The 24,117-nt window shown below is 35.6% G+C and overlaps 1 protein-coding gene across 1 annotated transcript in view; it reads right to left on the bottom strand.

Annotated features, from left to right (window-relative positions):
• Window positions 1–24,117, bottom strand: part of LOC134528138 (uncharacterized) — a 46,728-nt gene that overhangs the window by 2,754 nt on the left and 19,857 nt on the right. The window contains exons 9-12 of the mRNA XM_063361456.1: window positions 19,810–21,246; window positions 10,008–17,732; window positions 6,785–6,899; window positions 4,307–4,442 (exon numbers count right to left, since the gene is read on the bottom strand). Coding sequence (XP_063217526.1) covers window positions 4,307–4,442; window positions 6,785–6,899; window positions 10,008–17,732; window positions 19,810–21,246 — 9,413 coding nt within the window. The remainder of the gene's footprint in view (window positions 1–4,306; window positions 4,443–6,784; window positions 6,900–10,007; window positions 17,733–19,809; window positions 21,247–24,117) is intronic.

The raw sequence follows: 24,117 nt of genomic DNA, 5'->3' as shown, positions 1-24,117 counted from the left end.
TGCTCACATTCATTTTTTTTTTTTTTTTTAGGTAGAGTCTGACTGTTAACATTGACCACTAGATTGCACTAAAGCACTGCTCAAAGTTTAATCCAGGTCCTGATTTACAAATGGGCCAATCAAGCATTTTCCCAGAGCGCCAATTTTTAAAGGGCGGGAGAATTTGAGGTGCGAAAAATATCTGACAACAAAATTTGAGGGCAGGTATAATAGGTTTTTTAACATAAGGTAAATGTACCATATATTGACAGTGTACCAGTGTTTGACAGGTAGTATTATTATTAGTTATAACAAGGAAAATATAATTTTTTAAGGTTTTATTACTGGTGAGAAAATTAATTTTATTCATTTTGGATGAACTGTCACATATAGATTTGTTGTTACTTCAATTGTTTTATTTTACAGAGCAACACAAGTTTACAATGTTAGAATTCCACCATTTTTCCACTTCATCTTAATGAAAACACTAAGGTAAGAATTTGTGTTATTTTTCTTATTGACTGCATGTGTACATTTGACATGAATTTTTAAGTTTGAGACATTATATAGGCCTACTCTAGTACACTGTACTTAGTGAAATCTAACCTCAAAATTTTTAGAACATGAATAATATGACATGTCAATTACTGGTTCATTAAATTCATTCATGACTAGTTATTGACACTGATGTCAAAGACTGGTGCAATGAATTTTATTAATGAATCAATCATAAATTAGGCTAATATTAACAAACAAGTCTCAATTTTGAGAATAAACTTGGAAATGATTAATATAATGATGTGTGTCCAGTGTTTGACAGGAGTGTCAACTACTAGAGCATCAAACTGTCAAAGACTGGTACTCATATGTTTCAGGTATTTATTATGTTGGAGAAACGAAAATATACTCCAGAGGAAATAGCCAATGCCATTGTTGAAGCGCAACGTGGCTGTCCAGTTGCTGCTGGTGCCAGAAAATATTCTGTTCCAAGAGTTACCCTTCTCTACAAAACTTCGGGCAAGAGCCCTAAACAATGCAAAATGGGACCACCGTCTGTACTGTCTGCTACAGAGGAACAATTACTTGTTGACTGGATATTGTCATTGGCTTCAAAACAATTTCCAGTAACAAAAGAACAGTTGCTTGACAGTGTCCAGAAAATAATAAATCACCCTAAAAATGCCGAGAGAGAGTATCCATTTTCTGATGGAAGACCAGGAAGAAAGTGGTACGAAGCATTTTTAAGAAGACACGCAGAGGTCACTGAAAGAGTAGCAAAGAACTTGACAACTTTGAGAAGTAATGTGAGCGAACAACAGATTAGGTCATGGTTTGAAGAAATATTGAAATACTTAGTTTCAATTGATCTATTAAAAATTTTCAATGAACCAAAAAGAGTGTTTGATGGGGATGAGAGTGCTTTTTATCTTCTTCCCAAAGGTGACAAAGTTCTTACAAGAAAAGGCGATAAAAATGTATATTCTGTTGGTTACAGTGATAAAAAGGAAAACATTACAGTTTTGATAACAGCCAATGCAGCTGGACAGTTTGCTCCACCTTTAGTGATTTATGCCTATGAACGGATTCCTAGTTCAATAACTGAAAAAGTTCCTGAACATTTTGGCATAGGTAAATCTGAGTCAGGTTGGATGTGTGGATCAACATTTTACGAATACATTACTAATGTTATCAACCCATGGTTGACTGAAATGAAGATTCAGCGCCCCATCGTATATTTTTGTGATGGTCATGCTTCACATATGACTCTGCACTTGTCTGAGTTTTGTTCAGAAAATGGAATACATTTAATAGCATTGTATCCAAACTCCACCCACTTAATGCAACCAATGGACGTATCTGTTTTTCGTCCTCTTAAGGTTTATTGGAAGAAAGAGGTACATGAGTTTAAAATGTCTAAGTAAAAGCAAGAAAGTTTTCAAAATGGTGGAAAGTGATGTTTCATTTGTATATCTAGAGAGGCAATTTTAGGATTGCTTCCTCACCCTACACTTTGCATTTGACAGGAGACAGAATTAAATATGAATTCATGCAGCCAGTGGATGTTATTGAGTGTATGTAATATGTGTGGATAATTTTTGGTAGCACTTCAGTTTTTGTCCTAAATTTTTACTTTTTTTGTGCATTATTCTTAGAGTTACAATATAAATTTAAAAGATTTTTCATTAAGAATGTTTATACTACCATTTCAGTTTTATTTTATGAAAATCAAGGGTGTCAAAGATTGGGTGTCAAATACTAGGGCATAGCCTTTTCTGCAATGTCAAACACTGGTTCAGTTTTAACCTAAAACTAAATATATATCTTTTAAATTCAATAGTAATTTGTGTTGTATTCTGAGAATGGCATTAAAAAGAATAAACTCTGAGCATTATTTTGGCTGTTGCTTTTCATAATATCTATTATTTTTTCATATGTAAATATTTTATTAGAACTAATTTTACTCTTACAGTGTCAAAGACTGGTGCATTTACCTTACAATAATGGGGAAATGTTAGTTTATACTGTCATAACTACTGCTTTAAAATATTAGGCCTTAAACCACATACTTTAAAAATAGATTTAAAACTCGTTTAGCAATGCGCAGTATACATAAACTCATGTTTCATTAAATTTAAATAATACAAAAGACAAACAGCCTATGACTTTGGAAAACCTTTGTATTTAGTTACATAATGTGCTATTTCAAAAGAGATAATAAATAAGCTTGAATTTGTAAAATTTTATGATATATGGAGGGGGGGGGGAGGGTAATGGAAAAGGGGGAGGGGGATTAATTATTATCTGCCCAGAGTGCTAGCTACCTGAAATTGGGTTGAGTTTATCATCACTACCTGTTTTCATTTCAGTACAGTGTTTCCTGATATCTCGCATGTCACATTTTACATTTCACAAGAACATTTCTGTATTAAATTGAAGGAAAAATCTCATTCAAAAATGTAATGTGATTTTAGAGACTTTTTAAAACAATAATTCATTTGTATTATTTTTATAGAGTGGCTTATAACTTGTTTTGAATACCATTTCCCCGTATATTGATTTTTTTTGTATTCACGTTAAAACTATAACATTGACGTTCAATAATCCAGCCAAATCGCTAAACCATCATGACCATGTTCCTGAACGTGCCGGACTAAATAGATTCCCAATTTCACATAAGTGCTTGAGATGATAATACTATATCCATCATTTTAGTTGGCTATAAACCACCAGGCAAGACAAACCAAGGTTGGGTAAGAACCATTATTGCTTACATATCAAGATGAGCATGATATCGTTGCAATCATAGCTGCTGGAGATCCCTGTACCATGGTTACTTGAATCTAAGACAATCAATTCTAAGATGCACTCATTTGGTGCTTAGATTCTGTACAATTTTTCACACTTTTAATTTTTAGTTCTTTATTTTCATGTTTTTCATTGTTTTCTTCATTTTTTCATTATCTTCATTGTTTTAATTGTGCAATGTCACAAATTACTACTTGACTAATTAACCTGCTTTATTTATATTTTCGTCACTGATGATGAAAATAGCAAACAAATATAAATAGCTATTAAATGTAAATTATTATCTATTATTAGCCATACTCCATTTTCACAGTACACAAGTCACAACAAAGATAAACCTTAGAATTGGGTAAATTCAGTATATAAAGTAACATAAATCATTTGACAAAGCTATGAAAACCAATATAATTAATATAAAAATTAACACTTTCTATAACTAAGTGCATTACAGTAAAACCTCTCCATAGTGGACCTCTTCATAACATAAAATGAAGTAAAACATGCAAAGTCAGTGTAAACTTCATTTACTTGAAGGCATTTCTACTTCCCTGTAATTTGTTTTTTCTTTTTTCAATAAAAATTCCTTTATAGCAAATACATTAAAATATTATTTCACATTCCTTTACAGTCGAAACAGTACCTCATAACCATTCACTCAGATTAATTTATTGAGTTTCCAAAGTTTTTAAATGGGTCCTCTGACCAATTTAAAATTCCCTAATTTCCCATGATTTTCTAGAACAATGACATCTTGGTTATACCTAAGAATACTACATGATTTCAAAATTTGTTGTGTCTTAGCATTTTAGTTCTTTGCTGCAATGTATGTAAGTGAAGAAACACTAGATATTTAATTGGGTTTTAGTAAGTTTATGTTATGTTGCTGGCTGTTCATAATCATCACAGCATTTTTTTTTTTACCATATTTCTTCAAAGATTTACGTTATTTTGGAAATACTAAATAACAAAATCACTTAAGTATTACCAAAGTGTACTTTACTTCTCATAATATACGACTTACATGAGATGATGACATTTCCTCTGATGACGCTTTTCGTTTCTTGGGAGGAAGTATTCGGATATCCTCATTCCCAAAATTACTGCTTGAAGCACTTCTTTCCCTGGATGACAGTTTTTTGTCTACTCCAAGTTCACTCCTAAAATAAATTAAGTAAGGTTAAATACTATTGCAAAATAAAAATGGGGCTAAAATAGACACTTAGCAACAAGTCACAAAAAATTACACAGTACATAACATATCACACAGTTTCCAGCATTTAAGACAGGAATTTTATTACAGTTAACCTAAAGCTGCTACTTGTCTCACTTAAGGTGTCCACAAAAACTCACACAGAATTCCTTGGTCTTTTATAATTTTTCAGTTATTAAACCATGTAAAATTTACATAGAAAAATGTTAAAATTTTTGTGCTAATTTTTAACACTGCCATAGTCACAACTTACTTTATTTCTTTAATGTCATATGACAAAACATTTTTACAAATTAAAAAAATTGTAAGACTTTGGAAACTTGAAAATTGAGGTGTTTATAAGCGCACATTTTATATTCCTCCAGAGTCCTATTTCTTACGCGCCAATAAGCTGAGAAAAGGAACACTTCACTTGTATCCACTGAACTCTAATGAAGACAAATATATGGTGCTACCCATACGCAAGGGCGACGCTCACTGTAAAAATGTTAGATTTTTTTGGTCAAAATTAAGGGTGCAATCCATATGCAGTGGCAAACCTTCTGCGGGTAAATACGGTTTGCAATATACAGACTTAACCTTGAAAAGTTTTATTATAAGTACAGATGCAAAATATTTCTTGTGTTTGTATGTACCATGCCAAACATAGTGTGTGAATTATTATTTTCTCATGTGTGTTTTATGAATTGTACATGCACATACATTAGTTTCTTATGTTATTAAAATTTTAAGTTTGATATAAAAAATTGTGATTAATATACCAGTTTGTCACTCCAATATCAGCAGTATGCATGGTGTCAAGACGACATAAAAAAATGCAAACCTACAAAAACATCAGTACAGTAGAACACCCCTCAACCGTAATTCCCACAAACGGAACTCCCGATATCCGGAACTAATTTTCCAAAAAATATTAAAACATTACAAAACATCTCCAAAACATTTCCGCACTGGAACGAGGCATTTTTGCTTTTGCCTGACTGTACATGTCTTGTAGGCGCGCGCGCGCACGTCTGTCAGAGAGCTAATTATAGCCAGTCTTTTCCGCACATTGCGTAAATACGCAGCTGGTTTTTGCATCGGACGTGAATTACTATAAAGATGTTTATGCTATAAGTAGTTTTATTGTTTCACTATGTCAAGTAAACGGAAAATTCCGGCTAGCCCGAGAGTATGTACACTCCCACTACACATGCTGATACACGTGATTGCCAGTAACATTTACTTCCAACGTGTGATGCTATCAGTTTGTAGACAATAATTTAGTGTACAAATATGTATTGTGTACATATTTATACGTTAATATATGGTTAAACAGTCTACATTTACCTGTATTTCTCTATCTCTCTGTTTTTAAACGAGATGCTTGAAGTGTTATTCTTGTGTATGTGAAATGTAAACTGTGCGTGGCAGTGACTATACACTCTCCGGAAGTGTGAATCACTTGCACGTCAACACAGAAGTAACACAACACTGCAGCTGTAGTCCTACTACCTCCCCCGAACCCTCTTCTTGTCCTCTTCGCTCACGCACGCACCCACCCACAGAGATAAGAAACACGTGCCTGCCAGCTTGCTTGAATGAAGGTCATTCAACCGGCCCGGAGGCCGGCCCTACCGCAACTCCCCTTACCCGGAATTTTCCCATAACCGGAATAGACCTCCCCCCAATGATTCCGGTTGAGGGGTGCTCTACTGTAATTAAAATAGTGGTTAACATAATACAAAAATTCTGAATTATATTGAAATTTTTTTTAACATAAATCTATGTAAGTATGTTAACTATGTACGTTATCTACCTATATATTTTACGCAAAACCATCTTGTCCACCTCCACCACAATCTATATAAAAACCTTCACCTATCCATTTAGCCACCATAGTGTTATTTTTTACTCATACTAACAATATAGAGCAGTAATGTTGGGTATAAGCAGTTTAGATAAAAATGTGTTGGTTAATAAATACTGATTGTTTTTTTTACTACACATGATAAACATCACTGCAATGGTCATGACATACACACACAAACCGGATTACAGGAAAAAAAAAACCGGAGTGGGGATACACCACTAGAATCAAGTTAAGGTTTAAGCAATTTACAAACCAACAAGTAGAAATCATTCTAGTTACAAATACTATCAACAAACATTCAATGTCTTCTTTGCGAAGAGCTACACGTATCTGAAAAATGTTTGTGAAAAAAATCATCATGCAGATAAAAAAAACTTTGATATGTAGTTTGTTGTTTCTGTTTAATAGCAGTAACATCAGGTCAAGATTCTACTTACAAAGCAATGCCATGCCTTTGGTTTTGCTCTGAAGAGTGAATTTGTGGTGTTGTAGATGGACATCCGACCGTCACATAAGTCATCAAGTCGTCATCATCATCACTCATCTGTTTAGCTGTAAAAACACACAGAAGGCTTTCACTAATCACTTTAAACAAGAACCAATATATAAAAATTTATCAATATAAAACAATTAAAAAAAACTAAACTTTATGTTTTCTCTTGTTACCATGATCAAACTAAGCTTATTATATTAACTTTGTGCAATGTTGGCTGAGATATCAAAGTGAAGATTGGAAAATTACATTTTATACTATTTTTGATAATATTTGATCCCCGCAACCTGTACAAGTCAAATTTATGAACCTTGAGTTGGAAACAAGTGGTTCAGAACCCACTATTATAGTGGAGATCCTGTTGCCTTAAAGAGCCCACCTATTCTGAGGTGTATCTGTGTTAGTGAGGCGGGATGTTAAGTATGACACTCGCTGGTACTTCTAGCGTGGTGTCACTTCTGAACTGGTGCGCAGTCTTCTTGTTGTGCATAACATAGGGCAACTATGAGATCTGTGTGGAAACCATAGTATTACATGGCGGAGAAATGAGGATAAAGGCAAGTTTCTTGAGCGCTCTCAAGAATCTATACCCCTAAACATTAACCTGAAAACATGCATTTTAACCATTTTCACTCTTCTAAAAATACAGTTTAAAAACAAAATAAGGAAACAGGACTACTCATCTGCCCTCACTGGATTCTTAAATGCTTTTCATGAACATACATCACTAGGATATCTTAAGCAGTTTTAAAATTCTATGGATTTTCACTGAAGCTCTGCACACCATGTGCGGGTAGGCACCTTTAACCCTTTGAGCATAACCATGTAATGTAAAACTATACCTTTACCTTTAAACTGAAGTGAGCACTCTACACACTGCTTGAGCTTACCTATTTAATTAAATATTCATTAGTAATTTATTTAGGACTAATACAGTATCCAAATGTATGAAACCACTAGTTTTTACAGATAATTTTAAATAAACTGTTTAAGATGAGAAGAATAAGAGGGATTGAAGTGAAGAGATACAAAGAAAAAAAGGAAGGGTCCATGGTGGTTGAGTGGTTGGATCACTAGCCCTCCACCAATGCATTCTGGGTTCAACAACTGGTGGGGTTGACCCCAGGGTTTTCATTTGTGGGAAACGTGATGAACGATGCAGCGAGCCAATGGGTTTTCTCAGGTTTTTTCCATTTACCCCCACACATTTATTCAGCAATTGCTCTGTACACATAATCATTATCATCATCCCTCCTCATCTCTAATGAACCCTATGTCCATGAGATGTTAAGCCTGTTCATTCATTCATTTACAGAAAGTACTTTTCTGACACTGCACTACTAAGGGCCGGTTTTATGACCTCCGGCTAAAGTTCCGGCTAAAATTTAACCACAGGCTAGCTCTTATTTCGGTTTTATGACTCCCTGTTAACGTCTACCTTCCAGTTATAGTTCCGGCTAACCTAGCGGGTGGATGAACCGGCCGCTAGCTGCTTAACCGGAGGCTAAGCAACAGAAAATAAAATGGCGATGTATCAGGCGAGGTTAGTTGTTGATAGTGATGACTATTTGAGGAATTCTATTGAATATTTGCAAGATGCGATGGAATAATTTATTACTAAATGTAAAATGCTTCGCCGTATTCGTCAAAGTTTTATTAAAAATTACATGGCATGAAAGTGTAGTCAAGCTTTTCTATTCTCGTCGTGTATTATTATTTGACTTTAATTGATCATGAAGTACATAAACGTATGCTATGTATATAAATTTAAATGTTCCTGCATGTGTAAATAAGTGAATTTTAAAATTGCAAAACGAGGGTTATTATTACCTATAAAATGCGTGTTTTCGTGGAAGTTGTATCTGTGAATTTTTATTCGTAATACAGTGGACTTATGCCGAGAATGAAATGCACTTCATACGACTTCAGACGTGGTTCTAATTCAATGAATACAATTGAATGTGAAAATAAATGTTACCCAATTATCCCTTCCCTATCTTACAAACCATTAGGTACTTATTATCTACCTGCCACGCAAGTGCAAAACGAAAACAGCACTGGAATTATTCTGTTTACCGTATCCAAGTTTATCCCTTGATCCTATCGCATGACCCTTTATATGTTGGTCTTGTTTTACATTATACTTACTGTTTTAATTTAGAATGTTGAAAAATCCTGTACATAACACAAAATACCTAACATATCACGATGCAAACAAATTATGTCAGGTCTTGTAAAAATATATTTCTTTCGTATGCATTTTACAATCATAATTATTTCCCCAGTGAATATATCTAGGATCTCTCGACCTACTAAATTAAAACAGCAAGCATCCTATACCACAAACTAATTCCATCAGGATCGGATTAATTTGGATACGTGATATGAAACTATTAGTACAAAAATGAAACCTACACTAGTGAAATGAAAATCGACAAGTATTTTCCCGAAACGGGGTCTATATTATTTGATTATGAAATAAATTTATGAAAGAAATAAGTGTTCTCTAGCAAAAATGTCATCCCTATTTATTTGTTGGCATAGAATTACTTCGTTAGTTTTGGCTTAATATATAACCTAACAAAATCATGAGTTTCAATACAAGAGTAAAGTTGAAAACACACGGTTTTAAATCGTAAATTGTAATTTTATGGTTTAATACAAAGCAGGTTTGACGTCAAAGTAGTTTTTGGTTAATTTAATTATATCTGTTGCAAGATAAAGTTCGCGGCATATTTCTTTACTGCAGCTGTAAACATTCCGAATCACAATACAAACAAACAGCTGACTAACAATCTACCAGAAAAAATAACTGTCTTGCAACAAAAGTTACCAAATTCTGTTTTATTTCATTACCAACACAACCATTATTACACCACACGCTTCGTCAGGTTCCGGTTAGCCAACCGCAGGCTAAGTATGGGTCATAATACACCCCTCTTTCGTTAACCGGAGGCTAGCTAACCTGAGGATTTAGCCGGAGGTCATAATATCGGCCCTAAATGGCAATAGCATTAATTACAGAGTCGAGCTAGTTTTTCCCACATTGTTCACAGCGACACTACCAAAAAAGAAGAGCGAAATGAAAATTAAAATATGATGGTACTAAAGAACGCAAACTAATAGGTTAACATTTATGAAATTAAATCCTTCAGTTTGTAACTCACCTGGACTGTTTTCAAAAGTGAAGTGTCGCATCTCTTGTTCTGCATCACTGTTGCTTTGGTATTCATCGTGTTCATTCCTAAAGTTCAAATCTTCTGAAATGTCTCTTTTACTTTTTGCAGGATGATACTGTTCACTAACTTCACCACTTAAAAACTCTTTTTTGGACATGACTTTTACCCTGTTTTGCTCACTCTGTTTTCTAACTGAAGCAAGTATAAGTTTTGAACGATATGAATTCTCAACATTCCTTTCTCCAGATAAACTATCATGACTAATTTTTGTTGAGACTTTAGTTTCTGGTTCAAGCCTACTATGCTGTGTTTTTGTTACTTCTTTAGAGCCCTTACTTCTTGGTTCTAATGATGATGGCTTTGTAACTTTTGGGGGGTGATTTATCCTCAAGTTCTTATCATGCACAACACTCCTGATTTTCTTGTGAATAGACAACATATTGGCATTTCTGCTCGAGGAACTATACTGGTAGTATCTGTTTTTTATTCTTTCTTCACTGTCATCCACATCGGAACTTGGATGTTGCTTCTTTTTCCTGTAACTTATCTCCCTTTCTTCTACAACCTCACCCCTGTGCTTTTTTTCTTCTAGCACCTCCCCCCTGCTTTTATTAAGAAAATAATAGCTCTCTTTTCCTTTATGCCTCACATATTTTGAATCAGGTGTTTCGTTGACATCATCATAAAATAATTCTGGCACATAATGTTTTTCGCTCTTCGCACGGTAGCTATCTCTGCCTCGCACATCGTGATCTTCCAAAGCCTCCTCTCTCCTTTTCACATAGGAATGCGGTCTCTCTGTACTCCTACTCCTAGAACTGTACACGTGCTTGCTGTACTTCACTCTGCGTCTTCCATCACAGAACTCGTCAAAATTCTTAGAGCTTTCGGGCTTTGTGTTTCTTTCATGGCAAGAGCCAGAATCCTGGAACAGCTGGCGTTCACTTGATTCCCGATGATAGAATACGCTGCGACTACTAACGGTGGATGGATGTGCCCTCTCCCTCAACTCTAACCTGCTTCTGTGCCTGTCCATCGAGCTTTTATAATACGTTCTCGAGTGAGAAGTTGAGTTTCTCTTTTCTTTGTACTTCTCTTCATCTTTTTCAGATCCCAACCTATCAAGTTCTGAATGCCTGAAATTTTTGTTAGAATATTTCTCTATTATATCCCCCTCGTCATATGCATCGGCAAGAGGCGAAATCATTTTTGTGTTTCCAGAACTATGGTCATTTAATAACTTAGGTACCCTAGACAATTCTTTTTTATTGATGACTTTCTGGTTGTCGCTCTGACATGAAACATTACCTTCACTGTGAGATTTATTTCTTCCTATGAGTTCATCTTCTTGGCTTTTACAGTTCTCAACAGACGGATCATGTTCTTTAGGAGGTGATTCATCATCACAAATAGGTGCTAGGTTCAAGAGCTCAACAAAAGGTGTTACGCTACACGTGACTTCAAAGTCGTCCACCACCAGTTTCACAGCACTGTCACTCCATTCAAATGGACATGGTTCGCTGTCATGGTGAGGGCCATTACTTTTGTACGAAATAAAAAATAATTTCTCAGTGGTTGAAATTTTTACTTCTTTAGTAACTGCAATTTCATTTTCTAAGCTACGTTCTGCTGATGATTGTTCAAGAACTAATGGTACTTGGACACTGTCTTGTGCAGGCAAAAGTTTTGTACTTTTATTCTTCTCAGAAACTAAAACATCTTCACTTGCCTTAGAGTTTTCAACAACTAACACTATTGAGTCACCAGGATAAGTTTCATGATCAATTACTGAATTCTGCTTTTGACCAGATGATATTCTACATTCGTCTTGGATTTCCAGTTCTTTTACAGAGTCATTACAACTATTTTCCTTACCTGCATTTTCTTCAGTGCCAAAAAGTATATCTGAACAAATTTCTTTTCCTGGTGACAAATCTCTAATCATTGAATTTTTAGGTTCTAACTTAGTTTCCTTTTCAGTGATAAATTTCTCAGAATCATGTTGCTTCCTAGATGAATTTTCTTTGGCTGAATCTAGTGGTTTAGATAAAACTGCTTCCTGTTTTTTCTCTTTTGTGTGTTCTTGAGAAGTATTATTATCAGTTCTTTCTAAAGAAGAAACTTTATTGTTGTCAGTATTTGACATGGTTTCTAACAGACTATTCAATTTAGAACTCGAACAATTTACTGCCAACTCTTTGTATTGACTGGTATCACTTGCATCTAGCGAAGAACATTTTTCTTTCGAGGTATGTGCTACTGTAGCATTTTCTTTGAGGACTGAGCTTGTTTTTTTACAAACCTTCTCTTTTGATGATTTATGTACATCTTTTATTTTCTCTACTTTGTCTGAAATATTTTTATTCTTTTTTGTTCTACTGGGAAAATTGTGCGAAGATGAAGATTTTATGTCCTTTTCATTTGATATGCTAACTGTTGGTTTAGTTTTTGTTAACAATGTGTTTTTTGTTTTTAAAGATACCTTAATGTTGCCTGATTTGCAAGGTGATGCCATTGCCTTACCATTTGATTTCTTTGAAAAAGACTTTTTTGATCCTTTAATCCTTGATGACTTGGTTGAAGCAGAATTAGTGTCATCTCTCTCTCTAGTGGATCTAACATCTACCAATTCTTGAAGAGGTACGGCACTGCCTGATGGTGCAGGTCCGAGTTCAGATGGCTTATTTGTCTCTGAAGTTAAGTTAGCCCTTAATATATTTTCACTAGAGTCTGCAAAATCACTTTCCTTATTTGAAACTTTTTCTGAAACACATTTTGCCTGGTTGTCTACATCATTTATTTCATTGATTGGAAGATATGATGAATTGGGCTTACAGTGTCCTGAGACTTTGCTGCTACTTTCTTCTGACATATTCTGTTCTTTACTGCTCCGCACTGAAGAGTTTCTGAGGGAAAGTTTTGGAAATTTTGCAGCTGTCCGACCAGCGCTTTTTATTTTTGTGGAATGCCCATCCACATTTGAAAATCTCCTCTTCCCTGTGTTAATGTCCTTGTCACCAACAACTCTATTTGATAATATCTCTTCTAAATTTCTTACTGGTGAAAGTTCACTAGATTCTTTTGCTTTAAGAGTGTCATCAGCATTCTGAACACCTGCATTTGTTTCCAGATCGCAATACATACGAGAAAGCTGAATTTCAATATCGGAAGTAGGAGCACATGTTTCTTTGTTATTGGACTCAGCTTGTGAATTTTCCAACTTCGAAACAGAATGAGCCACAGCCTGCTGCTGCTTGCGAAGCCTCTCAGCGATTGCATTTACACCTTGTTTGCGTAACTTGTTAATTTTTTTCTCTGTTACAGTCTCTTTAAGAAAATCGTTCTTATTATCCGGTTTTCCTTTTCCTGCTGCCCTTTTAGGAATGCTTCCTTTATTGTTTTCTATGCAATGTATATTCAAAGACTCTCCTGAACTTTTCCTTCTCTTGGCCCTTTGTGGTGGTTCTCTCAGTTTTGCTATAGTTCGCAGAAGTTTCTCTTGAAGCTCTGTTCGCAATTTATCATCAACAGAAGGTAAAGTTTGGCAGGCATCTGGTGGTTCTTTACTGTGAGTGATATCACTGCTACTAGCATTCTCAGTAACTACGCCCAAAACAACTTTTGTTACTGGGTCTTGGTTCAATGGGGACATCATCACATTTGTGTTTGTTTCTGACAATTTTTTTTCCTTCAAGGTATCCTGCTGTAAAGCGTCTTTACTAGAATTAATGTCTCCTTCTATTTGTTTTTTATCTTTGGCATCAATTAACTCACTTCCACTACTTTCCTCTGAATAATTGCCAAAGAGTTCATTGCTCAACACTTGAGATTCATTACTGGAGTCTAGAGTCTTCACTTTACCTTTCTCACTATCTTTTGTAGCAGAATCTACCAAATTTGTATTTTCTTCATCACTACTTGATGACTCTTCTGAAGATGAGGAATCAGAGCTGCAAGAACTTATCACAACTTGTTTATCATATTTGGTACTCTTCAAATTTTGACACAACAAACTTTTTTCAGAATCCTTTTGACACTTTTCTTTGAAACTATAAACTGAAGTCCTAGCGCAGGAACTATCTGTTTCTTTGTGTTCTGATGATATTTCTTCTGTTTGTTTGCTATACTTATCAGAACCACTTGCACAGCTTTCATCTACACCACTAACATCTTTTGTTTTATCCGAGGACTGCAAACAAGACTGTTGTAAATAATTTGTTTTCTTAGAGGCTGAGTCACCTGCAAGTAAAGATTCTTCACATTTTTCTTCTATTAGCTTTTTCTGCATAGCTTCATGCATGTTTCTGTTTTCTACTTCAGCTGTTTGTTCTTTTTCTCTAGTTTTAGATTTATCTTCAGTCTGGTGCTCGTATCTGCAATCAAAATTAATGCTATTTCCTTCTTCACTTACAAAATCAACATAACCATCTCTATTTTTTTCAACTTCTGCTAAATTGTCTTTAGATGGTGGACACTGATGAACACTTCCTTTTTCCTCTTGACCAATCAATACGGTTTTATCTTGAAGTGATTTACAGCCAAGTTCTGTTGTGTGTGATGCTATTTCAATTTCTGCCAATGTTTCTCTTGTTTTAGTCTGGTTCACTAGTCTATTTTTATGGGATTTAACAAGATCACTTTCTTCTTGGACTGTTAATTTTTCAAACCTTTGTTCAACTTGCTTAGGAAATTCAGAAGTCCCTTCAGTTTTTGAATAAATCATATTATTATTTTTCGCTGATAATGATTGGTCTTCTAATGTCAAACTTTCAACAAGTTTGGCTTCCTGAATGGTTGTTGTTTTCTCCACTGATTTTCTTCTAGTTGTATCTTCATTTTGATCTATTGCTTGTACACTTTCTGTAGTGCTTTCACCATGAGAAACATTTGGTTCCAGTGCTTCCTGGTTAACTTCTTTTGAAAAACATTCACTGGGCTGTGCGGTGGTCACAATCACAGCAGGTGACAGTTTTGAGCTGCTCGCCTGTTCAGCATCTTTTCCAGACTCATTAGTAGCTTTATTTGCTTCCATTCTGCAGCACTCGTCGATAAGGACTTGTTCCAGAGACTTGTGTGGTTGGTTCACATCATCTGAAGGCTGATAATATGAAGAACACGAAGAGTAGTCAGTAGGACGTGAAGGATATGACGAAGGACTTGCTCCATTAGCAAGATCTGTCTCCAGTGACCCTGGCGTTACTGGAATATTTGGCGTGCATGGAAAATGTGGAGTCATTATAGTGTCTTCAAAGGTGGCAATCTGTTCCTTTATGAGCTTTGTTATTGGAGTGTCTTCAACAATTTTGGGACTGATGATGCGAGGTGTCATAGGAACCATAAGATTGATATTGGTGCTAACGTCTTCTTTCTCTGGTGTATCGAGCACTGTAGCTTGTGGACACGAAGGAGCAGTCTCAGTCATGTCACTATTTACATCACTGCATTCCTCAGATAAATTAAGTTTTCTACCTGCCATTAACTTGTTCCTCACTAAAGTTCTCTTGGCAGCTCTCAGATTTGTTGGTGACTGTACCACCTTTGACATAGTGCTTTCTGTAGTAGCTATTAACCCAACAGGTATCCTAGTTTCACTGTCTGGGATGCATTCCTTTTCCTTCTCAACTAGTTTGTTGATATTTTTACTAGGTGTTGGATTTTTTCTCTGCTTTCTACCACACAACTTATTTCTTTCAACTACCGTGTTGTTAATGTGATTGGTAGTTATGGTTTCTGCTTCAGAACTGTCTGATGGCTTAATATTTAATCCTTTTAACACTACAACATTATCATCTGTGTTACAAGGCTTTTCTACAGAATGATTCGATTTTGTATTTACTATAGCACTATCAAAATCCTTAGGTTTGAGGGAATCATCATTACTAACACTATGTTCTAAAACAACTGAATGACATTCATCCAACTTTTCCACACACAACTTTTCCACACACAACTTCAAAATTCTATTGGATGTTTTCATCTTGGTTTTTTGGCTTGACTGTTTTTGCAAAATATTCTTACTTTTTATTAGCATGCTGACTTTACTTTTGAAAGGTGTCTTTTTCAGCGGTGTCTTAGTTTTACCTTTCAGCTGTGTCTTGACATTACTTTTCAAAGATGTCTTGGCATTACTTTTCAGAAGTTTCTTGGTATTAATTTTTAATGGTGTCTTAATACTATTTTTCAGTGTCGACTTATTTTTTGCTAATGGTGACTTAACATTACTTTTCAACTGTTTCTTGGCCTCACCTTTTGATGGCAACTCACTTTCACTGCAGCAGAGTCCACAAGAAAACTGAGAATTTTGTTTACTTTTTCTTTTTTTCAATCCTTTCAATGGTGTACTTTTATTTTGCATAGAAACATTGAGATCTTGTTTTACTTGTGTCTGTGAAACATCTTCCCGTTTATTTACAGACAGTTCTCTTTCTATTGATATCTGTGGTACCCCATTCTCCGGTTGTTCAACTTCATCAGTGTCAGCACTATCCACCAATGATGTATCCATGGTTTCCTTTTCATTGCTTTTACAAAGTTCACTTTCTATTCTTCTGACTTCTTCTGCAGTAACTTTCTTTGAGCATTTCCTCTCTTTTTTCAATTTTGAAATCCTGGAAGGAGGCTCTGGATCTGTGTAACTTGGGCTCAGCAGGGCACGAAGACCAGAATCCCATGTGTTCAATGGCTTCTTCTTTCTCTGTGGAGACACAGTGCTGCTTGTCTCTAAATATTTTTTGTCACAATCAACTTTAGTTTTAGCTGGGCCATTTCTTTTTCTTGGTGGAGAGTTTTCTGTGATGATCAGTCCGGCCCCTGTCACTTTATCCCAACTACCGCAAAGAGTTGGAGCCGGGCTCCTCGTTGCTATAGGACACGCAATGTCTGCATTATTTTCACTAGCATCCAAGTCGTCACAATTCTCTGATGTGACACTGTGCGTACAAACCCTGTTGGGAGGAGACTTGAAGAGACTCATTCTACGAACAGACTTTGACAATTTGGATGGCGATGGACCTTTCCCTGAAACTTTAGGGGAAGTGTGGGACTTCCTGACACTGGTGGGCTTTAGCGGCGTGTTAAAATCTAAGGTGCGGATGTGGCTGCGTTTCCTACGCGGCGTGCTGAGGCTAAGCCTTCGGGAGTTTGCACTCTTGTGTCTCAAGCCAGAGGAAACGGTGGGTGTGTTACGTGGCAACATCTCCTGGGTCGACGTGTCATGCGAAACGTTATCACTGGAGGCGCACGCGTCGGCTTCAATTGCAGCTACAGGTTGTGCAGTAGTAGGCGAGACATTATTTTTGGTGACATCTTTTAGTATCAATAGTGTTGGGCTTATCACGGGCTCAGAAACGCTTGCTGATTCTTTTTTATCTGAATCCTGCAGATTCAGCCCCCCAAGCAGCTGTTCCCTCCCTTCGGAATCTTTTGCAGCGGGACTTTCCAAGCAAATCGATGGCAGAGACTGACCACATGGATTACTGTCGGAGTAGTGAACAGGTTCCTCTGCAATGGAGTAAGAGTACATAGCTAGCGAATCCCCCTCTGTCGTTGATGGCATCATCACCAACTGCTGTCCGATGTTTTCTTGGTCCAGTGATGTGCTACTAGGAACAATAATCATCTTCTTGCCAATTATTCTTCGCTCCTTTTTCTTGGGCAAAATGGGAATGTACCCTTTCTTCCGTGAATTAACTGGTACTATTGGTGCACGTGGATCTACAAAAAAATTTCCCTGGCAATAAATATATGTTCACTCATAAATATATAAACTGTTTAAATCATTATTAGAAACATTTGCAATTGCTAGTTTGAACTGTATTTTGCAGAGAAAACCTGAAGAACGCACACAGAAAGAAGAATACTTATGTCGAATACTGTGGACTGACAAGAAATTTACATCAAAAACATAGTTAATATGAACAAACAACAATTTTGGGCAACAAAGCGACAGACAAAGGAACCCAACAATGATAATAAACAGATAATCTGGACAAAAAACCAACAATACAGCAATTTACGTGCAAACTCAGTGATTATATTAAACAGATATTCTGTCAACATAACATTGACAGCACAGGCGAACACAGTAGGTTAACTACTAAGGCAGAACAGATGGGACAATCCAGAAATTGAGATCTGTTCCCGTAAGGCACAAACAGGTTTGTCTGATGACTAGAACAGATTGCAGTTCCCAAAAGATTCCAACTGGTTTGTCTCGTAAAGCCTATTGTTTTGTCTGTGTTGTCATCATTGTGTTGTCAGAATACCTGTTTAATTTCATCGCTGGGTTTGCATGTGCGTTGTTGTGTTGTCAGTGTTATATATAGATTATACTCAACTCAGTGATTTAAAATGAGTTCCTCTGTCTGTCGTCTGTATTTACTGTTTTGTGTTGCAACTTTCTTGTCATCAGTCCAATGTAATCTTCGATGTTGTGATATTGTTCTGATTAATTCCTTCCATGGAATTCTCTGTTCTGTATTTACATTTAAAATTTACTTACTTTAGTTTGTTTTATGTGTATTTGAGTATTCATCTTTCTGTGTCCATTCTTTAGGTTTTCTCAATGACATACAGTGAAAATCAGCACTGCATATGTCCAAAATAATAATTTTAATCAATCTGCCCCCTCACAAAAATAATTCACGAAAGTAAACAAAGCGGTGTCAATTAAAACAATAACTACTCAAAAAGGTTGCAACTGATTTTAAAACACATCTAAGATAAATGCACTCTATTGATTAAAACACAAACTCCAAAAACTCAAAAGCTCTGAGAATAGTAGATATGTAGAAGAGTAGCATATTAATGGTTAATGACTGATATGGTGTAACATGCAAAAGTATTATCACTAGAGACAATATTCTATGGCGAATGGAATACAAACGAAAACACTGAAAAGGATTTCAATTAACTTTATAACACTCAAATGTATGGTATTACGCCATATAGCACTGAAGTACAACTAAAATGATGAAACGACTGAATTTTTTTATAAAATCTTTAAATGTATATTAAATCCAATGATTGTAATTTATATAGAATGATATTTGCCTCAAAAAGTATAAACAAAACAGATAAGAAAGAGGGGGGGGGGGGGAGAAATTTTAATTTTACTTATTTTATCTCATAGTAACTCATTGTTGCATCACTGGCATTGGAACTTTTCACACACACAAAAACTTGCAGATTTATTTTCATTGTTCCGAGTAATTCTGTCCTAAACATGAATATTACAAATTAGTTTGAGGGGTTTTCAGGCACTGGCTGCTGTTACAGGTCCATAATCCCATTTGGTTTTCAGACCTGTTCTGACTTGAAGAAATGGGATTGTGAAAGTACATTGAATTCATGTTAAACGTCATTGCTACATACGACCCATTATCTCATGCAAAAATCATACGACAGCTTAAAATTGATTTTAAGTTTCAATATAACAATACATTAGAAAACTTTATTTCTAACTCTAATTCTCAGGTTTCTCATTTTTTAAAGATACTTTTCTGTGCTTCTATTTAATGTCAATTTATCTCTGTTAAAAAATATATTTTGCAAAATATTTTTCTACTAGTGTTTTGTTGTAGATTAATTTTCTGTTTTTACACATTACATTTTTTAACAGATGGAACATGCCAAAATAATAACTGAGAACTGAAAAATTTCTCAGTTATCACAGTGACACAGACAAGTCTCCAAAGCCTACAAAACCTACTCATACATAATGGAAAAATTTTAAAACATTTGCAGTAGGATCTACCAATAAAAAAATAGGAAAATAAATTTATATTCTTACTTGGAGCAGGTTTCAAAATGTTGATTAACTGTACATTCCTCTCACTTCCACAGAGAATCAACGGCATTTGCATCAGCTGTGATTCTGTAAGAGGATGGGAAAGGTTGACAATTTCTTTCCCAGTCCCACCGACAGGCAAGATTTGACCTGCACACGACTGAGACACCACTGAACCGTCTCCTTCAGAAATGCTTACTGATAACATCTGATCTTGCTGCAAGGAAGCTCCACTTGTGGTTGCTTCGCTGATGTGGGTATAAACCGCTGTTCCGCCACCTTCTGTTAAAAAACTCCCTGTTAACTCAACGTTCCTACTACCAGAATGTTGAAAGCTGCCGAATGTGTCGCAAACAGTTCCTGTATGTTCCCCGGCACCCCCAACTACTAAATCTGAAGTTTCGTTGTTGACACCGGATAGAAAATTGGCGTTGGAGACAGAGAAACAGGTTTTACTACAACTTGTCGCACTGTCCGAGAGGAAACGCTGGCTCGAGCTATTCGCAATATGCTGTGGCATCATGTTCACCACACTGCAAACAGACTGCTGACTTCCAGCACTGACCAGAGAAGCCGTACTTGAGTCAACTGTTTTCGGTCCACTGCAACTTGTCGCGTGATTCGCTGCAGACGAGAAACTCAAAGGAAAACCACCATGGACGTTCTCCGTGTTTGGCTGCGAAGATAATGAAACTACGCTGTACACTGCTTTGTTACTATCTGCCGGAAGCGTGGCTGAGAAGATGGAATCCGCACTGCCAACGACTTTTTCACCCACCAATTTACCTGGATCCATCAATGGGTTATGCTCTCCTGATAAAACAGCAGTATCCTGTTGAGATGGAACATGAGTACTCGTGCTTTCGGTGCTGACTTCCACTGGAAACCTGCAAGCAACAGTTTGTTGCACATTTCTCGAAAGCAATGAATCCGTAACCTCGCCGCCACCGCCGCCTCGTAACGGTTTATGCAGAAATTCCGCTGAATTATGTGCTGTTGGTTGTGACGTAACACATTTGGCACTGTCCCCAGTTTTGGGAGTCTCTGGCGCCAGACTGAAGCTGCCACCGAAGGAAGGCAGGGAGACGTTTGCATCAAGAAAGATATACTTGTCGTTCTGCAGACAAGCGACCTCCTTGGTGAGACGGTCAATGCAAGATGCGGACAAGATCGTGTTGTGGTCCTGGCTCGTATCAGCCACCTCGCTGGAAACCAGGTGCCCCAGAGTTGTGTTGAAGGTCAACACCGGAGGAGACTGCTTGTTTGGAGGGAGAACGTTTGCATTCACGATGGACTCTATCGCAACAGCATTCTGGTGCTCTAAGGATACTGGGCAAGCTGTTTCACTTGTTGTTTCCATACTTTGCTGGGAGCTTTTGCTTGTTTTTTCCTCCAATAGTTTGTTACCCGACCTTTCTTTTTGCTTCACTGGAGTTTCAACTGAAATAAAAAGAAACAAAAACCTCTAATTAATAATAATAAAATATACTGTTATTTATGTTATATATAAGCTGTGTTAGTCAATGTAGTGTGTCTCAAGCTTAGATTGCAGTAAAGAGTAAATGGCGACAACTATTGCCAGATGTTGTTACTGAGCTTGTTTACATTAAAAATATTATTTTGTACACCATCATTAATTAAAATAAGTTCTTATTTTTTCAAGATTACTATTTGTTGATTTTTCAAGACCATAAATTAATGTCTATTTGCAATATCAACACAAATGTAATTATTATGACAAAAATAAAAATTCAAAGCTAAACACCAATTATTATTTACCAGAAGAAACTATTTCTAGTAGTCGATCACTAATAATAACAAAGCATTCTATAAAATTATGTACTATGTCCGAAGAGTAAAAATTGTTGTTATGAAATTTTATAAAAACATTGTTGACAAAAATAGTTGAAACCAAGATGAAATCTTGCAATTACGACTCCTTAGAAATAAAAAAATGAATTGTATAGTGTTTTATTGCATAATCGCTGCGCCCACATTATTATTGCACTATTATTTTAGAGCATCAATATATGGGGAAAATAAAATTCTTGCATAAAAGTCTTATGATGTTTTTGGTTCTCCTGTTAGATTCCCAGCGCTTATTGTATGTAGTAAATATGACCTTGCCAAAGATCAAAGGAAAAAGCACCGTGCAACAGCAATTGGTTTCAAGTTGCTGTCAGGCAGTGTGGTAGTTATAATGGGAAAATAAAGTATTTAAAAAATTATTTCAGATGTATCACAACAATATTATTTCCCATTCAATATACAATTAAACGTTTTGGTTCCGTCATTTTCTCCATAAGATGTACGTTATTTTTTTTTTCACATGTAAGATGTTAGCCATAAACTTCTTTTTCCATAAAAAATTTCTTAGTCAAAATACATTTGTCATTTGGATATCACCACTTACCTTTTAAATTAACAGAAAAAAAATCCTCACCTCTGTGCAGAACGTACAAAAAGTATAGAGCGCTAGTTGGCCTATTCATGTTTGGTTACATCAATGCCTGAATAGAGTGCGTGCAGGGAGTCGAGTATCGATATCTCGCCGATTCATGCAATGCACATGCTCTGTCTGGTGCAGAGTAAACTACACTCTTTCATGGTTAGTGTGTACTACGATGATAGTTATGGATACAGTACACTACGTTAGTTCAAGCTCACGTTTGGGTCACAGTTTTCAGTTATCTATTTTAATTTGAACAAAATATGTTTTTTTGTTGCATGACTAATTAATTTAAACTGTTCGGCGTGCTTTTGTATACTCCGCTTTTTAATTTAACGTACTTTCCATGAGACTTGTTTTGCTTTTATGACAAATTTAACCGCAGCAAAAATGTTTTTCTTGCATAAAAATTGAACCCTACTTTTCAAACTTGATTTTAGTACAAAATGTGCGACGATTATGAGATAAAACATGGTATTATCAGACGATGCTATTAAGGAAATATGTACAACAGAAAAATATATTTCCATAATTTTCAATCCACATATTACTCTACAAAATACAATGTTACAGATACATTCTAATGAAGTTTAATACTTAAAAAAGTTGCATTTAAAAAGTTTTACTCCCTGTTGTATATCTGATAACAGAGCACACCAAAACAAGGCCAGCGCTAATGGCAGAAATTGTGGATTGGAAAAAGAGAGTAAATACCAATTTAAATGCTTACTGTAAACTAAGAACGAGACGTGCTGCAGTTTCTCACTACATATGTATTTTTACACAGCGTAAAGGTGTGTTTTCATTCTTTGCATCGCAAACAGTTGATGATAATGGAATAATAGATAGTAGTGGCTGTTAGGTTTATGTTGCCTGTACAAACGCATAGTTTTATTCTTATTTACAATTGTATTTGTTTTTTCTTGACCTAATGTTAACATCCCATAGAAACAGTAAATAGATCTTGGACATGAGCACTTTTCATGTTTTAGGCTAAATTACATTTGAAATGTGGCTTTTGTTTGTTTGTTTGTTTGTTTATTTGCTTGGCAATGTGAAGGAAAAACTATTGGGAACTGTATTCTTCTTATAAAAATTAACCCCCACAATCAACTTTTCTGTAATTTGGAGGAACAAATGTTTTGAGTTTGTTCTTATAGTCCTTGTGAACTTTTAATTTTCATAATTTAAAAAGATAATTTTTTTTTTAAAAAAGGTTTGAAATGCTACCTCAGGTGAACTCTTAAACTGAGGAAATAAACCACATTGTACCATTATTTAAATGTTTGAGTGGAAAAAAATTATTAAATGTTTTCTTGAGGCCACATAGTACAACATATGGCAGAGACTGCTTTGTGTTTTATAGTCCCTCACTTCTTAGAGTGTATCACGACACAGTAATGTCAGGGGGTGGTTATTGCAAGTTGTCCATTAAAAAATGTTTACTAAAACTTAACTAATCCTGGTTCTGATGTAATGAAACCAATGGTTAAGAATGTGCAAATCTTTGAAAGTACTAACACACTCAAAGCAAATTTAATGCATTATTACATTTATTTTAAGCCAAGAATTTTTTTTACATACAAAGGATTTTTTAATTTAAATTTTTGTTATGACAATGAAAGGTCTTTAATCCAGCATTTTATGGTTTAGTACTCTCTGTAATCCGGAAATATTTGAGCCTCTCTCGCTCAGATATTTTTCAATGGATTCTGACTGTTCACCCTGGCTGCATTACCGAGCTCAAGAAGCTTTATGTTGGCTCAGAAATTATTGTTACTGTCGGTTTCCATTTCAATCCAGCGTTTCCTGTTTTTTAGTGGGTTAAAGCTGCTCAGTAATTTTTCTAAGACGAGATATTA

This window comes from Bacillus rossius, chromosome 1 (assembly GCF_032445375.1).
Source record: "Bacillus rossius redtenbacheri isolate Brsri chromosome 1, Brsri_v3, whole genome shotgun sequence".
NCBI classification, from domain to species: Eukaryota; Metazoa; Arthropoda; class Insecta; order Phasmatodea; family Bacillidae; genus Bacillus; species Bacillus rossius.
This window is presented reverse-complemented; position numbering and strand designations above follow the sequence as displayed.